The sequence below is a fragment of the Cannabis sativa genome, chromosome X, assembly GCF_029168945.1.
Source record: "Cannabis sativa cultivar Pink pepper isolate KNU-18-1 chromosome X, ASM2916894v1, whole genome shotgun sequence".
Classification (NCBI taxonomy): domain Eukaryota; kingdom Viridiplantae; phylum Streptophyta; class Magnoliopsida; order Rosales; family Cannabaceae; genus Cannabis; species Cannabis sativa.
Window position 1 is genome coordinate 22,192,565 of NC_083610.1, and position 22,490 is coordinate 22,215,054.

The 22,490-nt window shown below is 29.1% G+C and overlaps 2 protein-coding genes and 1 long non-coding RNA gene across 6 annotated transcripts; 1 reads left to right on the forward strand and 2 right to left on the reverse strand.

Moving 5' to 3' along the window:
• Positions 1-2,884: 2,884 nt before the first annotated feature.
• LOC115702486 (uncharacterized) lies at positions 2,885-4,890 on the reverse strand. Of its 3 annotated transcripts, XR_009685292.1 has the most exons (5): positions 4,763-4,890; positions 3,773-3,931; positions 3,251-3,670; positions 3,099-3,152; positions 2,885-3,053 (listed from the first exon to the last, which is right to left on the reverse strand). It is a non-coding gene; the product is annotated as an uncharacterized LOC115702486 (long non-coding RNA). The 3 variants fall into 3 exon arrangements; XR_009685293.1 differs by having other exon boundaries at positions 2,885-3,152; positions 3,811-3,931; XR_009685291.1 differs by having other exon boundaries at positions 2,885-3,152.
• A 3,315-nt stretch (positions 4,891-8,205) lies between these two features.
• Positions 8,206-10,085, forward strand: LOC115702717 (uncharacterized). Of its 2 annotated transcripts, none has more exons than XM_061105207.1 (5): positions 8,206-8,355; positions 9,012-9,197; positions 9,283-9,417; positions 9,507-9,694; positions 9,783-10,085. In XM_061105207.1, the coding sequence occupies exons 2-5, from the start codon at positions 9,012-9,014 to the stop codon at positions 9,817-9,819; spliced, it is 546 nt and encodes a 181-aa protein (XP_060961190.1). In that variant the 5' UTR covers positions 8,206-8,355; the 3' UTR covers positions 9,820-10,085. The 2 variants fall into 2 exon arrangements, with proteins under 2 accessions (XP_060961190.1, XP_030486004.2); XM_030630144.2 differs by having other exon boundaries at positions 9,793-10,085.
• Positions 10,086-14,587: 4,502 nt separating this feature from the next.
• Positions 14,588-16,419, reverse strand: LOC115703139 (uncharacterized). Its single transcript, XM_030630636.2, has 3 exons — positions 16,231-16,419; positions 15,471-15,721; positions 14,588-15,200 (listed from the first exon to the last, which is right to left on the reverse strand). The coding sequence occupies exons 1-3, from the start codon at positions 16,316-16,318 to the stop codon at positions 14,808-14,810; spliced, it is 732 nt and encodes a 243-aa protein (XP_030486496.1). The 5' UTR covers positions 16,319-16,419; the 3' UTR covers positions 14,588-14,807.
• Positions 16,420-22,490: the final 6,071 nt, after the last annotated feature.

Sequence of the window (22,490 nt, forward strand, 5' to 3'; positions counted from 1 at the left end):
AATATTATTAATTATTTGTAAGAAGCTATCTTATAGTGTACTAAACACAATGCTCTAATAAATATATTTATATAAAAGGTAAATATTATTTTGAATTTTGTGTTTTGCGAAAGTCACCGATTGGACTTTTTATTTTGTTAAATAACAAAATAGACTATGTATTTTCTAAAATAGTAAAAATAAGACCTTAAGTTTAATTTTTGACAACTTTTTTTTTTTAATATAACAAATTTGAAGACAATTTCTAACACGAACAGATACAGAGTTTAATTTGTCATAACACCTTTAGATCGAATTATTATTAAATTTTATTTTGACAAAAAATTAGTTCTGAATCCTATTTGTACCATTTTAAAAAATACATAGTCTATTTTATTATTTAACAAAACAAAAATTCTATTTAATAACTTTACAAAAACACGAAGTTGAAAATAAAATTTACCCTAATATAAAATTATAAATTATGTTTGTATAGTCTATAATAAAGACAAAAACAAAGCCGCCTCAACCAATATGCATTTGCAAATTGGAATTGGAGTTGGAATTGGAATTTGCATGCATGCACGGCCCAATATCCCAAAAAGAAGTATATGTGGAGAAAAGAAGCCGCCTAAGTTGTTATTATATGCATCACTATATATAGAACCTATACCACTACATTTTTTATTTGTTTTTATATGAGGGGATTTTTTAGTTTATTATTTTTTTAATTTGTGTATGTTATAATTATTTAAAATATTATGTAAAATTTTAAAAAAATTAGAATAATTTATAATATAAAAATTAGTATTTAAACAGTTTATTTCATATATGTATAAAATAATTAAAGTTTTTAATTTTATTTTCGGCGTGTTAAATTTTTTTAAATTTTTAATTTTTGTAAGATGCCTTAAATAATTACAACATTATACAAACATAAAAAAAATTAGACTAAATCATTATTCCAAATACTAAAACAAATAACAGTATATCAACTTTTTTTTAGGGGTGCATATTATCGAGTTTTAATTGAATATATATACATAATTATACACATTATTATTATTATTATTATTATTATTATTATTATTATTATTATTATTATTATTATTATTATTATTATGTGTTCTTTTCTTCTATATAAAAAGATTTTTGAAGCTTGTTTTGGATGTTACAATTATGCAGCCGCCTTTATAGACGGTTTATATATATAATACTCTTTCAATGAAAGTTCATTGTTCAAACAAAAAAATACTCTAATATTTTACGAATATATTTATCTATATATTTTCTTATTATTTCATAAATATGTGTATACACAGGCTGTGCCAAGCAGTTTGAGGGTATCGAACAAAAAATTAAAATTGAGTTTTTTATTTAAAAAATTGTTAATCAATATTTCATAAATTTAGTTTTTTTTAATGGTATTTTGAAAAGTGCTTCATATGTAAATTCTTTTACATTTATTTAGTAAAATTAAATATACTTTTAAAAAGCATATTGTTAGTACAATTTATTATCGAATGATATTCTTACTTATTCAAATTAAATAAATAATATGTAAAATTGCTCATAAAAATATGTTACTGAATATTTGATATATATTTTGAGTAAACTAATGTTATAATAAAAAGTAATTTGTGGCTAAACTTTTTAGACTTTTTAGTTTGGTACGATTTAACTCCCATACTTAAAATATTACGTTTGAAGTTCTCAATTTCTACAATCATTTTGGTTAACACTCTTTCCGTTGGACTGACTTCGTTATATGTGTCAGTTGGCTCTTACATGATGCCAAGTCAACTTTACCCTATCACATAAAACCCTCCACATCAAATCTAAGTATAAGATTAAAACTAATTAATGAAATTTTGTTAAGATGAAAATTAAACTATAAATGAAAATAAGAAAAATGTACTACAACATTATGGTTATTAGAGGCGGACCATATAATATGGCTTTTTAGTTTTTATGGCTAATGTGCTTTTTAGTTTTGTAAGGCAATATGTCTAGTTTTGTAAATGGTTTGTTTTTATTGAATTTGTAAGGCCTAGTTTTTTTATATAGCCAATGTGGCTAGTTTTCTTTGTACGGCTAATGTGGCTAGTTTTGGTTTTGTAAGGCGAGTATGACTAGTTTTGGTTTTGTAAGGCTAATATGGCTAGTTTTTGGTTTTGTAAGGCCAGTATGGCTAATTTTAATTTTGTAAGGTCAGTATGACTAGTTTTAATTTTGTAAGGTTAACATGACTAGTTTTAGTTTTGTAAAGTTATTATATGGATAGTTTTAATTTTGTAAGGTAAGTTTGGTTTAGTAATAACACATCAAATATAATAGTGTAGTCACCGTCAGCAATGGAGATGAAAATAGATAAGTATCTATACCAGAGAATTCTATATGACTATTTATATAAAATTTCATATTTTATTTTATTTTATTTGTAAAGGAAATTTCATTTTTTATTAAATATTTATTTTGTATTAATTTTTCTCTTTATTTCGCAGGTGTTTTACTAGTAGTTCAGAAGTGACAACTCTCAGTTTTGAAGTTTCTCTTAGAATATCTCTGCATGCCCTTAGGATAAACAATAAACTGTTATAGATGGAAGAAAATTCTCTGCTAGTTGCGTAACTTTATTTATAACTGTCATATTTTCACAAAATGAATTTTGTAAAATTTTTGACAAATCCAACATACATATAATTTCTTGTTGGATTTGCAAACTTGGAGTGATTCTTTAAGCTCTATATTTTTTAGAATTGGTCCTATAATTTCTTCACTTTGTAACTTTGATTGATATCACGCTGTTACAGATTCATACTCATAGATTTTGTAACATATGGTTAATACTATGGATTAAACCAGTGATTAATTTAGGTAGGTAGGCAGATGATGATGGAAACCATTTGTAAAGATTTAAAACACAAAAGAAATATGATAACAGTCATGGAGATTAAAACAAAAATGCACATAGACACCCAAAAAAACCAAACCAAACCAAACCAAGTTGTGTGAGAATGAGAATGTTACTATTTTATTTCTTTTAACTAAAGAGTAAAGTGCAGTTAAAGTCTCTATTTCTACCTAGTTCTTTCTACACAATCAAGCTACACATGCACCTACTTCTTCCACATCTGAATCTGAACTCAAATCTCCCTTTCTAGTTGCTTGTCCTGCAAATGCATACATATTAGTAAAACAAAATATGTTTATTCATTAAATTATTTAGTTAACGTTAAAAAATAAATTAAATAGTTTTGTATATAATTACGCTGCGGGTGTGGGCCTTGGGTAATGTTTTGCAGGCCTAAAGATGGTTAGATCAAATTTTTCTTTCCCAACCATAAACACCCTAGCTTCATAGTAACACCCATCCGTACATTCCAGAGTAAAAGAATACTCTCTTGGTCCTAAACTAAATATTGAAGTTACAATTTTTTTCAGCTCCAAATTAGCACCCTGTAATTTGTGATAGTGTTAAAACCATTTAAGTAACACATATATACAATAATGATTATAAAATTATTAAACAAACTAACTAAGTAACAAAGATAACCTTGAGTTTGTTAAATTCAGTAACGGCTGCATGAGCTGCTTCAATTGTATGCTTATCATAAGTCTTATAAAAAGACTCCACAACAAATGAACTCCAGTTTGCTTGGTTATTAGGGAGATGATCAACCTGAAAACCCTGTAAATATTCATAAGAAATATTACATAGCAAGTTAGTAAGTTGTATACATAATAAATAAAGATTAATATATATATAAAATTTGAATTAATTAATACATACATCAGTGAGTTTGAGTTGGTTTATAACACTTAACCAACCAGCTTCATCTTCTGAATCATCATCATCGGAATCTGATGGTAGGAATGTTTTACCATCATAATAAGGATCCATTTCCTCAATGAATTCATATTTATAATTATTATTATTCATCTCTACCATCTGCCCATGAATTAATTAACAAATCAAGTCAGAAGAAACAACTAAGAATATAGAATGATATACAAATTAACAATGATATAAAATGGAAAATAAGGTGGCATTTGGTTGAGAGGAATGAAAATATAAGAATAAGAATAGAATAAAATTTAAAATACATAAAAAAAAATAAAAAAATCATTAAATTTTTTATCTTTGTTATATTGGAATGATCTTTCCTTTATTTTTAAAATGGAATAGTCATTCCACCAAAGCACTGGAAAGAGCATTCTATTGAAATGTCATTACAACACTTTAAAATACAAATAAATGAATGAAATGAAAATATTACCTCCAACCAAACACGACCTAAGAGTCAATCTTTTATTGTAATCATCACATCAGAATCATGAGAATGGACTAGATTAATATTTTCTTTTCCAATCTAAAAATACATTAATCAATTAAATCAAAAAAACGATGGATGATTCCACATCACATGTATGTATAGAAAAAAAAAATCAATATCACCATTTTGAAATCAATGGATCAATGTACAAGGGAACTAAACTAATAATGTTATCAGAATATAAACAGACAAATTTACTACAAATTAATACTAGTTTTTGAAATAATTATATCATATTATTGATTAGAGGAGGAATTCAGAATAAGATGAAATTCTTAGTTAGAATTTGACTCAAGAAGAAGAAGACAATATCATTTACAAGAAAAATCAATCGATACAATCCGAAGAAACAACCAGTTCGTCGCGTAAAATATACAATCGACAATGAGAATGATATAGAGTAAAAACGAATAGTAGAATTAGCAACAAAAAGGAAAAAATTATACCGATTAGCAGCAATTCCGGTTGGTTGGGGTGGAGCTAGGGTTAGGGTTCTAAATGATTAATAGGAAGAAGAAGATAATTAGAATAGAGAGTGAGGATCGATGATAAAGTTGCAATTCATTTATTGGAATATGAACACGCTTATTTGGGCCCCACTTATACCACCGCCTAGGCAAAAGTTTTTTAGAGATTATTTTATAAATACAAATAAATAATAAAAAAATTAAAAAATATAATTTGGGAAATTATTATTATTTTATACCTCTAATAATAAGTTAAAATAATAAAAGAGAAAAAATTATATATATATATAAAAATATTTAATTTTGTTTTAAATTTTATGTAAAAAAAATTATATATAAAAATAGAATATATATTTAATCTATTAAGTTTTAAAAGAGAACCCATAGGATGTAAATGGATTCTAAGAATAAAAAAAATCCAAATGGCTCTCTCAACAGATACAAAGCAAGACTTGTTGCAAAAGAGTTTCACTAACAACTTGGCTTTGATTACACTGAGACTTTCAGCCCAGTTGTCAAACCGATCACCATCAGAGTTGTCTTAACAATGGCCATTACAAGAGGTTGGAAAATTAGACAATTAGATGTAAACAATGCTTTTCTCAATGGGGTATTAGAAGAGGAGGTATACATGACACAACCACCTGGTTTTGAAGATACAACACAGCCCAACCTAGTATGCAAATTACACAAGGCTTTGTATGGACTCAAACAAGCTCCAAGAGCTTGGTTTGAAAGGTTGCACCAGTGCCTACTGTCCTTTGGGTTCACATCATCTAAATCTAATCACTCTCTTTTCATCTTACAAAATGCATCATCCATTACACTAATTTTGGTGTATGTTGCCAACATTTTAGTCACTGGAAGTGATCCAAAAACTGTTACTTCACTCATCGATTCCCTCAGTCGCACCTTCTCCTTATAAGATCTTGGTGAACTCAAATACTTCCTTGGGATAGAAGTTGCAGAAACAACCAGGGGCCTCACACTATCACAGACCAAATATGCCACAGACCTTCTCTCTCGAGCTGATATGACAGATGCAAAACCTATCTCCACACCAATGGTTAGTGGACAAAAACTGTCTGCATATGACTCTGAAGTTTTTCCTAATCCCCAAATGTACAGGTCCATTGTTGGAGCCTTACAGTATTTGACTATAACTAGACCAAAACTCTTTTACAGTGTAAACAAGGTTTGCCAGTATATGCAGAAACCTCTACAACACCACTGGAATGCAGTTAAAAGAATCCTTCGTTATGTGGCAGGCACAACTCACTATGGTCTACATCTTACAAAGGCTTCCAGTTTCGAAATACAAGCCTACTGTGATGTTGACTGGGCATCTGATGTTGATGACAGACGGTCTACCTCAGGCTTTGCTATATTTTTGGGTTCTAATCTCATTGCCTGGAAGTCTCAAAAGCAACAAACAGCCTCAAGATCCAGTACTGAGGCAGAGTACAGGAGCTTAGCTAATGTTGTTGCTGAACTTGCTTGGCTCAAATCTCTCTTCACTGAGCTACACATCCATCTGTCTCAGCCTCTGGTGGTGTGGTGTGATAATCTCAGCACTGTCTTACTCACTGCGAATCCAGTTCTTCATGCTCGGACAAAACACATCGAGTTAGACTTGTATTTTGTCAAAGAGAAAGTGCAGAGTCATCAAATTGCAGTCAAGCATGTTCCAGCCGTCGATCAACTCGCAGATGGCTTTACCAAAGCCATTTCGACTCAGAATTTCTCTGCTTTTCGTTCCAAACTCACCATTGTTGACAAAACCAATGCTGAGTTTGCGGGGGAGTGTTAAGAGTATTCAGTTAGTCTATTAGTTAGTTACAGTTAATTCTGTTTTTACTGTTGCTTCAACTGGTGCATTCTGTTATGGTTGTTATCAATTTGGTTACAACTGATCTTGATCAGTTGAACTCTATCTTCTTGTATAAATACTGTACTAACTGATAATCAATACAATGAACTCTTTCACTCAATCTTTCAATCTCTTTTTTCTACCTTTCTCTCTTTCCTTCTCTGTTCTTTGTTCTTGTTAAGTTTCATGTTCAACAATGTCAAGGAGATTCAACTCTCCTAACACCCATAAAGTTTTTTTTTTCAAGCCTGAAGATATCTCCTGGTACTATCAATATTGCGAAGAAGAGTAGTAGTGGCATCAGGGACAGAATGAGGCCAGACCTTCTTTATTTCCTCACAACACGAGGCTTCTATAGACCAGGCTTCGAAGAAGCGAAAAGAATGAATCCTCTCTTGGCAAACATGTGAGAATCTTAAAGGATGGGGGCATGGTCAGAGACTGAAGTTGGAAAATTAAGAATACCCGAGGAAGGATATTTTGAGATCCAATCGCAGGAGCCAATGGCTCTATTGAGTCTTTCGCGAATTAAGCCACCCTTGAACCTCATATTTTGCCAAGTAAAATTATTCCCTTTGAAGCGTAGATCAACTCCTCCAGTGTAATGAAAAAAATTCATCAATCGTTTAGTGTCACGATGCTTGACGCTTGCTCCACCAACCCTTTCTTCAGCATTACTAATACAATTAAGATTACCAATGACCAACCACGGATTGGCACATCAGTTAACTTCAGCTTCTAAATTCCTCCAAAACAGCTCTTTATCTTTCTCATAGGGAGTACCATAGATTGCGAAAAGCTTCTAGGATTGGTTGATTTGGAAGTCTTAAACAGTAGCTTCGAAAAAACCATCAAAATATTTATCCACATGAAGTTTAAAACTGTCATTCTATAGCAAACAAAAGCCTCCCGAGAGACCATTTGCACTGATACAATAGACCCCGAAATACCCCAGTTTCGTCGCCAAAGCCTCCGTTTTGCTCTTTTGAACCTTTGTTTCCATCAAAAAATACAATCCAGATTGTACTTTTTTATCCAAGCGCTCTTGGGTTGTCGGTCCCTTGCAAGGCCCCAACAATTCCATGAAAAGATTTTCACGAGGTAAAGGGGTATGATAAGGGTCGCCTCCTCCTCCAAATGAAAATTTTGAGCACTTTCAACACGAACCTCAACCAGATTCAAAGTATCCCCATTTATTTAGGGATTTTTACAAAAATACTGAATTTATGATAAAAGTTTATAATTGTACTATCACACGAAAGTTTTTATAAAAATACTCTTTTTATAAAACAACAAAATAGAACAATTAAAATAATAGTGGAACAACTAAAAAACAACCGTGGAATAACCGTAATAACAGTACACAATATAAAACTTACAGAATATTTTTTAAAAAATACAGTACTTTTGAAAAAAATTCCAACTTACAGTAAAAAAAATTAAAAATTTTAATATGTGTAAAAATCCCATTTATTTGTGAAAAAGTTGCCTAAAAGATAAGATGAGTTGGGGCTTCTAGTTTGGGCCTAACATATAGGCGGTGGTATAAGTGGGCCCAGATAAGCCCGTCCATATTCCAATAAATGAATTGCAACTTCATCATCGTTCCTCGCTCTCTTTTCCAATCTTCTTCTTCTTCGTATTAATCATATAGAACCCTAACCCTAGCTCCAGCTCAACAAACCGGAATTGCTGCTAATCGGTATAATTTTTTCTATTTTGTTGCTAATTGTACGATTTGTGTTTACTTTATATCATTGTCATTGTCGATTTTATGTTTTACGCGACGTACTGTGTGTTTCTTAGGATTGTGTCGATTGGTTTTTGTTGTAAATGATATTGTCTTCTTCTTGTTACCAATTACGTATTAATCGATCTATTAAGTCAGATTCTAATTTTCTATCTTAAGAATTTCATCTATTTTGAATTCCTCTAATCAATAATCTATTATTAGATTATTGCTGGTGTTTTCTAATTAATGACAGAAATTGATTATGCTCTATTCGTTGGTTGGTTTTATGAATCTGATAACATTATTGGTTTAATTTCCTTGTACATTGATCGATTGATTTCAAAATGGTGATATTGATTTTTTTTTCTATACATACATGTGAATTGGAATCATCGATAGTTTTTTTTTTTTTTTTTTTTTTTTTTTTTTTAACTAGTTGATGTATTCTTAGATTGGAAAAGAAAATATTAATTTGATTCTCATTCTGATGATTCTGATGTGATGATTACAATAATACTTTTACTCTTATTTCCATGTATGTTATTGTTAATTTGTATATCTTTCTTAATTCTTAGTTTGTCTTACTTGTTTCTTCTGACTTGATTTGTTAATTAATTTATGGGCAGATGGCAGAGGTGAAAGAAGATGAGGTTTTAGTAGAAAATACTACTAATAATACTAAATATGATTTTATCGAGGAAATGGATCCTTATTGGGATGGTAAAACATTCCCATCAGATTCATCCGATGATGATGATTCTGAAGATGAAGCTGGTTGGTTAAGTGTTATAAACCAACTCAAACTAACTGATGTATGTATTAAATAATTCCAAACTTTATTTGCTATGTATACAATTTACTAACTTGCTAAGTAATATTTCTTATGAATATTTACAGGGTTTTCAGGTTGATCATCTCCCTAATAACCAAGCAAACTGGAGTTCATTTGTTGTGGAGTCTTTTTATAAGACTTATGATAAGTATACAATCGAAGCAGCTCATGCCGCCATTGCTGAATTTAACAAGCTCAAGGTGACTTTTGTTTGTTTGTTTAATAATTTTATAATCATTATTGTATATATGTGTTACTTAAATGGTTTTAATACTATCACAAATTACAGGGTGCTAATTTGGAGCTGAAAAAAATTATAACTTCGATATTTAGTTTAGGACCAAGAGAGTATTCTTTTACTCTGGAATGTACGGATGGGTGTTACTATGAAGCTAGGGTGTTTATGGTTGGGAAAGAAAAATTTGATCTGACCATCTTTAGGCCTGCAAAACATTACCCAAGGCCCACACCCGCAGAGTAATTATATACAATGCTATTTAATTTATTTTTTAACGTTAACTAAATAATTTAATGAATAAACATATGTTGTTTTACTGATATATAGGCATTTGCAGGACAAGCAACTAGCAAGGGAGATTTGAGTTCAGGTTCAGATGTGGAAGAAGTAGGTGCATGTGAAGCTTGATTGTGTAGAAAGAACTAGGTAGAAATAGAGACTTTAACTGCACTTTACTCTTTAGTTAAAAGAAATAAAATAGTAACATTCTCATTCTCACAGAATTTGGTTTGGTTTTTTCTTGGGTGTCTGTGCATTTTCCTTGTAATCTCCATGACTGTTATCATATGCCTATCTACCTAAATTAATCACTCGTTTAATCTATATAAGTATTAACCATATGTTACAAAATCTATGATTATGAATCTGTAACAGCGTGATATCAATCAAAGTTACAAAGTGAAGAAATTATAGGACCTATTCTAAAAATATAGAGCTTAAAGAATCACTTCAAGTTTGCTAATCCAACAAGCATAGTAGCAAGTGTATTACTTACCATTTATTCTAATAATAGATGGATTAAACAGACAAAATAAAGTAGAAATATTATTATTTTGATTCATTTGTATTGCTATCAAATAAAGCTTGGACCATCTCAAACTCTTTCTCTATCTTCCAACATTGTAGCTGTAAAAGCTCCTTAAAATTTGAACACCCTAAACCTAACACTCCTAGAATACTATCAACAACGCCCACAAAGTTTCGTTCAGCTCAGCCATCAAGACACACTAGTAACCCAATTTCTAACGTGTCTCTCTCCATCAGTTGCAATAACAACAACAAATCTTTTCTGTTGTTGGATTGGATTTCTAGCCGAAAACCCATCTTCAGCCGCAGCAAGCTCAGAATGTGAGTTCCATGTTTGGTTGCCAATCCAGATGTTCCATTCCTGTGGCAACTAATCATGGTTGCACTAGTATCAGCATACCAGTCATGATCATGAGCGAAATTAGGGATCGTGGTTGAGGAATAGGTTAGGGCTTCAATTTTAGTGACCAATCTTGGGTGTAATGAAGGACTATAGCCACAAACTCGCGTGTTGTTACGAGTTTAGCTATTAAAATTTAGTTTGATTATGGCATGTTAGTGTTTTATTGATACAAAAATAATACATGCAAAATGATTAGTCACAAGACTATTTTAAATCGTTTGCATTATATGCTGTCTCAAAATGATTCCAAAATACTCAAAATTTAGGAATTTGATATTATGTTGTCTTTGCTTTTCTGATGTTTTTCTTTCTTTTTGCCCTCAAAGTTGGTCAAACTACTCAACCTCCGTTTTATCCTTCTTAATTGTCATCGGCTTCACCGGTAAAATATAAATATTCATTTGTTATCAAAGTTAGAAAGTAATACATTATTTGTAATATGGTAGAAGAGTATATAAATTAGGAAATTTCTGTACTAGACCCCATAAGAGTCGTTATTGTATAGTTTTATCACATTTAAAAAACATTTTTTGTTTATTTTTTTTTTCATGATTGCGTACATTGTAACTATTTAGAATTAAATGTAAAGTTTTAGAAAATTTTAAATAATTTACAATACTGAAAATAAAGTTTAAATAGCTACTAACCACGTTATAATAAAAAAACAACAAAAATATATGAATTTTATTTTTGGCATCGTAAACTATTTGATTTTTTAAAAAAATTTATAAGTGGTCTTAAATAATTATAACATATACGATCATAAAAAAAAAAAAATTAATTTTTTTCCTAAGTGCCAAAAGAGATAGGAGTCTATTGAAACACCCCTTTTAAAAGGGTGTACTGAAGACTTGCGTATGATTAAAGTACGTTTTCTTGAATTATTCATCATAATTCTTCTTTCGTTATGATTGATAAATTTAAAAATGTAATAATAATAATAAAAAAAAAGTCAAATCATATATTTGTTACTTTTGATCAACAGATACTTCTGGATAAGGAGTTTTTAGATCAATGACAATATCTGTTCCTTTGGTTTCCAACTTGATAGCTTGTGGATTTTTTTTGTCTTGATCCACATGATTAGTTACCAGTTGAATGCATGGTTTGTTGATGAGATGATCAACTGCTTGACAAAGATTACCATTCTCATCTTTTCGATTTGATCGGTAATTATAGTGTTTAATTTGTACCTAGAAATTATGTTTAAAGTAAACACCAATGTTGGATGACACATTAAATAAATTTTGGAAAAGTTTGTGGTTGTCTTCCCACGATGCTTCAACTTCGAATTAAGCATGTTGCGGTTGCATCACTATGTCTGGTTTGGTCTCTTGATGATGAATCCACTTTGCATGCTTTGGTAGAATGCCCAGCTGCTTCTTCATGCTGGGATCAGGTTGGGATTGGCACAGATGTGCACCAGAGTTCAAACTTTCAGCAGCTGGATAAGGGTAATTAAAAAGGAGTTGTTAGTGGCTGTGTGTTGGTCTGTTTGGAATGCAAGAAATAATAAGGTTTGGTAAGGTAAAATTGTGGGAGTAGATAGCATAATTTCGTCAGCAAAAAGCTTCCTTAACCATTGGCAAAATGCTCAAAAAACTGTGATTGAGGCCACTTTTTCTGGTAGTGTCAAGATAAATGTTGACGCTGCTTTGTTTAATGACTCCAGACAATTTGGGATTGGTTTGGTGGCTTGGGATGCTCGGGGTTTGCTGGTGGAGGGATGCACGAAGGTTTTCCAAGGGCGGTTTCCTCTTGTAACAGCCGAAGATTATGGGGATCCGTGAGGCTCTAAGTTGGATCAAGGCGCGATAATGGACGAATGTGACACTTGAAATTTCAGTTTCACTACAAGAATTAACTCCATTAGCGGCGGAATCATTAGCTAGCGGGGGACCTTACCATGCAAAAAAATATTTAAGTTAATTTGTGTCATTACCATGCAAACGAGGGTTTGTTTATGAAGCCATGTTTTTGACACCATGAAGAATTATAAGCTTGTGATACAGGTGTTATACAATTTGGACATGCAATATATAATACCATTCGTCTTTTTTCACAAATGTCAACAATTGTAGCTTTAACAATAAATCTCCTGTTGAAAATATAATTAAGTTAAAGAAATGTTATTTAGAGCTTAAAATTGTAATGAGTCGAAAGAAATGTAAAATATCAACTGTGAATGGCCTTACCTGAAGAAGCTCAACCAATGTTGTCCCCTATTTATTTCTTTTCTTCATTTTGAGAATTTTCGGTTGTGATGATAAATTGGTCAAATTTGATTGTTTTTGCATCTTCTTAAAATCTATAAAAGATATAATATATAAGTGAAGATTTGATTTGATATAAAGGTTACAAAGACAATAATATTATTATTTTTTTTAGAGTAAATAGCAATTTAAGTACCTAATATTTTAAATTTGTAACTGATATAAATTTAATGTTTACTTTTTAGCGGGTGAAGAATCCAATATCTCTAAAAGTGTTATCCTGTCCATTTTTGTTTGAATAATCTCTATCACTCACTTAAACTCGACACTTGTAGGGCCCAGACTAATAGACCTTTTAATATTTTAAAAAAAGAAAAAATTAAGTTATGAATTAAGAGCACTCCAATTAGTTTTTCTACTCTCCCTTAAAATACATCACTAAATTCTACTTTTTTATTTTTTTTATTTTACCTTAATTTTTTTACATTACACCATACATAAATTACTCTATTTTTTTTTCTCTATATCATCAAAATAATATATTTTAAAAGGGATATTCGGTTTAAGTTTGGGTCCCAAGTTCCAAATTGGGTCCAGATCCAAGTCCCGATCTAGGTCCAAGTTTAGGTTCCAGTGTCGGTCTGGGGCTAGATCCCGATTCGGGTCCTTATCCTGGTCTCAGACCACTCTATTGTCTTGGGATTTAATTAGTTACCAAAGCTTTCATTTAGCGGTTCTACCAAGTAGATTTTATTGCATACGACCAAAATTAAAGAAAAAAAAATTGATCCACAAGTTAAACCTAAAGAAGCCTCGTTTTTTTATAAAAATGAGAGACAAAATGAGTAATGGAGATTGGAGAGTTTGAAATAGTTAATATAATGATCTTTGGATGAATTAATTTTTCTTTCATTATGTTTATTTATTATTTTATTTCTTTTAAAATTGGCTGATCATAATGATTAATGAATACAATCCTAGCTAATTATACAAAAAATATATTTGTTAAAAAAGATATATGTATATAAATTATATATTTTATGAGTAAAATTAATAATATATGAAACTCTTTGAACATACTGCAATAAAAAAAAATAGCTGCATATTATTGGATCACGAATTAAATAATTATTATTTATATATTCTATTTTTAATTATAAATCTACAAATTGCAATGGAAAAATTACATTAGTTTTTCTTTAATTAAATAAATAAAAGTTTTTTAAAAGAAAAATATATATATAAAAAAGTCTTTATTAAAAAAATGAAGTAGTTGATTACATTTTTATATCTATCTTTATATTCTCAATTTCCATATGCAAAATGTTAGGCAATAAAATTTTGAATCTAAAATGTAAGTTTGATTTCATTGTAACTAGACAAAACATGGATGATACATTTTGCAAGTCTTTTCTTCTTCTTTTAAAGTAAATAGAAATTTCAAACCAACAAAATAAAATAAAATTTAAAGATCAAACAATTAAAAAAAAATTACCAGCAAAAATGCTACCAGAGCAATTGACTAAGATATCATTCTTAGCAAAACTTATCCTAGTAATAGAGTCCCTTTAATGATTCGAAATAATTAATTTATGTAAAATCAGCTTATTAGACTAAACTGTCATTACATTTTTTTTGCAAAATAGCATATTATATATTAACATATTGCTAGTAAGAGTAGGTTTCAGCAAGCAATTTATAATAAAAGGAAGTAAAAACAAAGCTTTTGTATTTGCATGCAGCTTATACATTCAATAACTGCTTTCTATTTCATATGTTTGGATTATAGGTATCTAATTATCAAAACAAAATGCCCAAAGAAAGTTTAAATGTCAAAAGCAACATGCCAAACAATGATTAAAAAAAGAACAACGTACGTACGTAGATGCAGTGTTTTGAAAAACATGGTTTCTTGGAATCAACATTATGCTATTCACCTTCTAATTGTACACTCCATGCGGTAATAGCCAATGAATCTCTTGCAATCCGTGCATACCCACCTCTTCCCCATTCTGGTCCCCAAGAACTCCTCACGATCCAGTAGGGCTTTTCTTCATTATAAACGTGGTTTTCTAATCGCCCATTTCGCATCTTTTGTATCTGATGGATTATTATTTCCTTCCCGTACCCAACCAAAAGTAGCCCATGCCCTCGACATTGTATTTCTTCATAATTCGGAGTGTAAATGTTCCAGTCTCCAACCATAGACCCAATAGATTTGTCAAATTTTGCCGCAATAATCATTGGTCGATTCCTCAGAGTTGTAATGATATTTTCTTGATTCACATTTGAGTACTGGTGGATAGTGTACAACTTCTGAAACTGAATATACAATATATATATATGTATTACTGTTAAAAATAAATTAAAATTATAACAAAAAAAAAAATTAAAGGAGTTACTTCAATACTTGCTTTTGAAAAATAAATTTGTTATTATTAAATTATTTTTTATTAATAGACTCTTTGTGTGAGGTAGTGTATCTTAACTTTTTTCAGTCTTAACTAAACTTCCTATAGTCCCTGCATTTCTTACACTAGTTTTACAGTTTTACAGAGTAAAAGAATATTATTAATTAGTAAAAAAAAATACCTCAGGTGCTTTCTTATTATCATCTAGATTTGTTCTTCTACCTTGGAATGGATATAATTCTTCAGTTGTGATTCCCTGATCTCTGATGTAATCAAGCGCACGCCAAACTGGAAACCCTTTTCCCATACGCTTACATTTCCAGTTAATAAAGTCCACAAGGTGTTGTGGAGAGAGATTTAAATTTGCCTCTCTTCCTAGGGCATTAAAGGTCGAAGCAACTACATCAGCTGCGCATATAGCCCAGCAACAATCTGGAATGAAAAACAAAATATCATTCAATTCATCACAAAATTTAAATCATATTAATATTCAACAGTATAATTATTACTTTATTAATAAATGGGCAATCACTTTTTCTTCCTAGTTTATTAATATATAATAAAATAATTATAAGAATAATAATACTAATGTTTTTTTTTACATAAATAATAATAATTTTTTTATAACTATTAATTTTTTAAAAGGAATTTTTTCAGATAATTTTTATAATGAAAACAAACAACCGCTACTGAAAAAAAATATTAATTATTTGTCTAAAATAGAAAATATAATTAAAGTTGTTTTAATTGTGTTATATTTATTTTTTTAAATGAATCAATTTTCTTAATAAAATAATTTTGTTATTTACTTCAAATATATTAGTTAATGAAATTAAATATTCTGCATAAATATTTTTCAATTACCATTAACGTTCTCATAATTTAAAAATATTAAAAATTATTAGTGAAAGAAAAAAAAAATAAAGAAAGAAATCACTTACTCAGTTTTCCTTGGTTTCTTACTGGAGGAAGGATGTTCCTTGACCTCCAATCAAACTCTACATGGTCTTCCCTTCCAATAATAACCATCTTTTTCTCTTTGAAACACCTAAGATTTATTTAATAAAACAAAATAAATTGACTGAAGTTAATATATAATTTATATAAATACCCAAAGAAACAAAACTAATATAAAAAATAAAACAAAGAAACAATATATATATACACACATATAGTTTCGTTTTGAGAAACAAAGAAACAAAAAACTAATATATATATATATTTTTACTTTTACACAAAAAGTAAGAGCAAGAAGAACTCAAATCCTTAGCTAATAAAAGTTTTTATTGCAGCTGGAATCGCCATTTACTTGTTTGTGTATGTTATGGCTTATCTCAGTGGAATATGGCTTTAATTAAAATCTTTTTTAATAGACTATAAAAAAGGAAAAAAAAAAAAAACAAGAAACATGAAAACCTTACTGAGATGCAGAATGAAGTTGAGGGTGAGTCTCGTATGGAAGAAATGCAGAATTTGAATTAAAACCCTAGTGAGAGGAGAGAAGAGGAAAGATGAGAGGGTTGGAGTGAGGGAGTGAGTGAGTGAGTACTATGGGTTTCGGTTTTACAAATATACCCCCAAACCCATTTCAAGAAACAGCAAAAGAAATGAAAATAGTTAAATAAGAAAATGAAGCTTCTGCTGCATGGCGGGGGTATGATCCATATAATAATATTATAATTATTTAATATAAAATATGATTTTACAAATGAAAACCTACAAAAGTTTGTTAAGAGTTAGATGAAATTACAAATATATCCTCTAAAGTCCAAAAACCGATTTCAACAAATGCAAGACAAAAAGTTTATACAAGAAAAAAAAATGAATAAAACAGTAAAAGGCTAAACAAGAAAACCACCATATAACTTGTACTTATATGTAATGCTTGTAATATGTATTCTTCTTATTCAAAAAAAATGTGATCATACTTAAATTAGGCTAATTTTTTTTTCCAAAAATTTGTGATATAAAATTAATTTTTTATATATAAAAAACAAATAGTCAAATGTGAAGTATGATTTGTTGAATTTTGTTATAATTCTTACAATAATTTTGTGATATAAATATTTAAGTTTAATTTTTTGCTGTAATTATACCGGTTATAATTCTGGAACTTCTGTAAGTAAGTGATTGTTAAGTGTTAAGTAAATTGACACGTGACAATTCATAATTGGTCCAAGTTATTAAATTTTTAAGTACAATATTAAGTAAATTGTCACGTTGTAATCCTGGTACATGTCATTAAATTTTTAGGTACCTATCGGTTAAATGTTAAGTAAATAATCATGTGGTAATTCTTGATTGGTCCATGTCACTAAATTTTTATTTAAAAAAATAGTTTAAATATATCAATAAAAAAATGAGAGACTTAACATTTACTTACAGAAGTTCCATAAATATAACTTAGATATTATTACCGTAAAAAATTAAACTTAACTATTTACACCGTAAATTATTCTAATTTTAAATTTTATTAAACAAAATAATTTAATTTTAATTTACGGTAATTTGTTATTATTATTAGTAAATTGTTTTATGAATCAAAGTGTTGATTGCTCATTGCTTATTAAAAAAAAAATGAAGTACAAAATAAATTCTGAATACCAAAAATTGTTAAAAATTCCACGTGTATTTGAAAACGTGTAATTTTTTTAGGATTTCTTCTTTTTGTTTTGATTTTATAAATTTATTATTATTGTTTTGTTTGGGAGGTGAGGACTGAGGAGTGAGTGTGGTTCGTACGGAAAGGCATTGCCTTGTAGAAAAGAAAACCTTCATTTATTTATTTTATTAAAACAAACAAACAAACCTTCAAATAATTAATTCATTAATGTCAAATATAAAAGAAATGAAAATAAATAAGCAAATAAGAAAATGATATCAATATAAGAATATTATAATTATTTAATATAAAATATGATTTTACAAAAGAAAACCTACAAAAGTTTGTTAAAAGTTAGATGCAATTACAAATATACCAAGTTCTAAAACCCATTTTAACAAATGCAAGACAAAAAAGTTTATAGAAGAAAAACAATAAAACAAGAAAACCACCGTATAACTTATGAACATGCAATAATGATGCTAAAAATAAAAAAAAAAATTAGTGTATTTTTCTTTAGGGTCATATAAGTTATTTAACCACCTATAAATACTTTTTAAAAATTTAAGTAGCTTATAATACAGAAAATACGGTTTAAATATTTTGTTACAGTTTTTTTTTATATGCATTGTAATTAATTTTTTGAACATTATTTTCGATACTATAAATTATTTAAAATTTTTATTAAATTTACAAGTTATACTATAAATAAATACAACGAATGAGATTATAAAAACAAAAATGAACTATTTTTTTTTTAAATACCAACACTACCAATGAATGTACTACAAAAATTTTCTATGGTAATATTACATCTTTTCATTACGTACGTTATGATTATATTTAATTAGGAAATTTCTGTTGTGCTAGTAAATCCTTTTAAATGGTCATTTTTGTAATTTTTTTATTTATTTTATCATTTAAAAAAAATTATCCATATTCTCATTCCATATCAAGTTGATGAGAATTATATATTAAATTAAATGGAAACAAATCAAAATGTGTAAAGTAAAGTAATTATCAAAACTGGTTTGGTTTCCCTTTTTAACCTTCAAATTATAATACCTGCAGAAATGTACATATTGTGTACTCGGGTGGGGTCCATATTATCCATATCTTTTCTTTTTGTTATTGCTATAAAAACAATATGGATAAAAAATAAAATATTTCACTTTTTGGCCCAAGGACAAACTAAATTACTGTCCTAAAAATATGTAGGTATGAATAAAATTAAAAATATACATATTAATATAATAGAACACTAGTGTACTGTAATTTAATTTATTTAAATATTTATTTTTGGATAAGAATAAATTTATTTTAATAGGCTGACTTTCCACTTTTCTCATAAATAATAATTACTATTTCACAAGACAGTAATAATTTTTATTTAAAGAACCAATAACAGATTCAAACTAATTAACAGAAATTATATGGACAAGTTTTATATTTTTACTGGTAGGTGGGAAATTCGTAACAGGTTATTTTTGCAAAATTAGTTACAAAGCTTTTAGAATATTAAATAAATATTACATTGCAAAATTAAGGAATAAATAATTAATCAGAAAAGGCAATTATAATATATAATAATAACTAAAAAAGGCTCCAATTTATGCTGCTATGGTGCACCTCATGCATGCAGTGTACCCTCACATCATATTACCCAAACTTCCCTCTAAAGTGTACCATTTTTGTATTTGATTAATATCATTTTTTATTCTGTTTTTTTTCTTCAAAATATTATTGATTACACTTTTATTTTATTAAATTACAAAATAAATATTGTAATTTTTAAAATAGTACACATAATATTTGAGTTTAATTTTTTATTTTTTAATATAATTAACTTCTACATTATTTCAACCGCCAACAAAAATTAAAAATTTAAATGTAATCAGTTTTGTTATAAGACATTTAAGTTGCGTTATTATTAAGTTTTATTTTAACAAAAAAATTATTTTAGAGTACTATTAGTACTATTTCAAAAAATACATAATCTAATTTGTTATTTAATAAAAATGAAGATCTAATCATTAAATTTTCTATATCAATGAAATTAATTGATTTTTCAAAAAAAATTAAGTAAATGTTGAGTCAGATTTGAATGAGGGGGGTAATGTGGGTATTAAGTAAATGTTGTCCTATTTTACCAATATAGGGTATTTTAGGTTTAAGGAAAAAATTTCTCCTTAATGTAAGAATAAAAAATCAAATTTTCCAATGGAATCTTATAAAACTTAAAAAAAATTATATTTAAACAATAACATTGACTAATTGTAAAGTGTCACCTATAAAAAATGCTAGTATCACTACTCTCCAAACTTATCCATAGCAAATGCACACACTCTACCTATCACTTTTGTTTTTTTGAGGAGACCACCACTTCTCTACTTGGCCACACCCACTGTACGATTTATTGTTATTTTTGTGCAAACAAACCAAAAGCATAACAAAAATCAAATATAGAAGAGAGAAAAATAATAATAAATAAGAAAATGATTACCTACCTCGTAGCTGATCCTGCTGCATGGCAGGGTTATGTTATGATCAATATTTTATAATATTACAATTATTTAATATTCAGATAAATTTAAAATATAACTTTACAAAAGAAGACCTAAAAAAACATATATACCTTCTAGACTAGAAGTTTAGAAACATATATTTCAACAAATGCAAGATAAAAGTAACATATAGAAAAGACTAACATATACTTCAAAAGCAAAAATTAAACTTGTACCCATTTAATTAAGCACATTGTTTTTCATAAATAATATATAATATGTATATGTATAGATGAATAAAAATGAAAGAAAAAAAAATCGAAAAATGGTGATTTTATTGTTTTATTGGTTTTATTATTTTGTTCATGAATTTCCTAGGTTTAGGTCTCATTGGATTGAAATTTTATTCTCAAGAAAGATAATACCTGAAAAATTAATAATAAAAACGAAGAGAATAGGGTGATTTATATATTTAGATGAGAGGATAAATATATATATATATATATTTTATTTATAATAAAAAAGGTCTTATGATAATTAATTGTATTATGTATTTAAACCCTATAAAACCTCTCTCTACAATTGCCACGTACACCTAATTTCACCTCTACCTCTACCTCTACCCGAAGCTAAAAAAAAACGTAATTTTTCTACAAATGTAAAATTTAAAAATAGCACCAAAAAGTATAGATCAAATAGTCAAAGGGAAATTTGATTTTCTATACTTAGAAAATCAAAAAATTTGATTTCTAAACCAATAATTTAAACCCTAAAAAAACTATACTTTTTTTTTTTCAAAACCCCAAAAATACCCCCAAACTAAAACTATCTCTCTTTCTCTCTCTATCTAGCCGGTCCCAATAATCCCACACCCCAGGTCCGATGGTCGGACCATGGGGTCCGATGGGAGTCCGACCAATCGGACCCATCGGACCCCAAGGTCCGACCATCGGACCTCTCTCTCTTCCCTCTCTCTCAAATCGCGGGGAAAAAAAAAAAAAAAATTAAAGCCGGGTCGGACCTTCGGGTCCGATGGGTCCGATGGTCGGACCCATCGGACCGAAGGTCCGACCATCAGACCTCTTTCTTCCTCTCTCTCCAAAATCGCAAAAAAAAAAAATTAAAAACAACGGGGTCGGACCTTGGGGGTCCGATGGGTCCGATGGTCGGACCCATCGGACCCCCAAGGTCCGACCATCGGACCTCTGTCTTCTTCCCTCTCTCAAATCGCAGGAAAAAAAAAAAGTTTCAGAGACTGGGGTTGCTCTTTCGGGTTGGGGTTGGGGTCGGAGGGGTTGGGGTCGTGGTCGACGGGGGTGAGGGTGGTGATCGGCGTTGGGGTTGACGTGGGTGGGTGAGGGTGGTTCGGGTGAGGGTGGGCGGTTGGGGTGAGATAGAGGGAGAGAGAGATGATGCAGAGAGAGAGAATATTGTGAGGGGGGTATTTTTGGGGTTTTGAAAAGAAAGGAATAATTTTTTTAGGTTTTAAATTTTTGGTTTAGGGAAATTTTTTTTTGATTTTCTAAGTATAGAAAATCAAATTTCCCTAGTCAAATGTGAAGTATTTGTTGAATTTTGGTATACTTTTTAAGTTTTATTGTCAAAAATAATAATAATAATAATTTAATTTTAGTTTAGTTTACGTAATTTAATACTATTACCATTATTATTATTATTATTATTATTATTATTATTATTATTATTATTATTATTATTATTATTATTAAATTGGTTTATAAATTATAGATCAAAGTGTTGATTGCTTATTAAAAAAAAATGAATAACAGTTATTTAAAAAAGAAAAAAGAAGAAGAAGACAGAAAAATAACAGTAGTAACCCAAAGCTCGTTCGAACCGTACGTATGGCTTCTCGCAATCGTATCATTCTCAAACAAGGAAGATCAAACGACACTTTCAAGACGTCGTTTAGCGAGCTGAAACCGATCGTCCATGTTCTCAGAAAAGGTTCATCTCCTCACATGAAACTCTTCTCCAGGAATTAATTAGCCCTAAATCACAACGGCCGTACAGTCTTCATCGACGAGAATCGTTTCTACGAACAACTCCATCCGACTCTTACGATGTTCAATACACG

What these genes read in the sequence shown, in the direction of transcription:
- LOC115702717 (XM_061105207.1), top strand. Translation starts at nt 9,012, where the DNA reads ATGGCAGAGGTGAAAGAAGATGAGGTTTTAGTAGAAAATACTACTAAT. An exon ending in CTGAATTTAACAAGCTCAAG is followed by an intron (nt 9,418 to 9,506) that starts GTGACTTTTGTT and finishes CACAAATTACAG; the next exon opens with GGTGCTAATTTGGAGCTGAA. An exon ending in CCAAGGCCCACACCCGCAGA is followed by an intron (nt 9,695 to 9,782) that starts GTAATTATATAC and finishes ACTGATATATAG; the next exon opens with GCATTTGCAGGACAAGCAAC.
- LOC115703139 (XM_030630636.2), bottom strand. Translation starts at nt 16,318, where the DNA reads ATGGTTATTATTGGAAGGGAAGACCATGTAGAGTTTGATTGGAGGTCA. An exon ending in AAGAAACCAAGGAAAACTGA is followed by an intron (nt 15,722 to 16,230) that starts GTAAGTGATTTC and finishes TTTTCATTCCAG; the next exon opens with ATTGTTGCTGGGCTATATGC. An exon ending in ATAATAAGAAAGCACCTGAG is followed by an intron (nt 15,201 to 15,470) that starts GTATTTTTTTTT and finishes TTGTATATTCAG; the next exon opens with TTTCAGAAGTTGTACACTAT.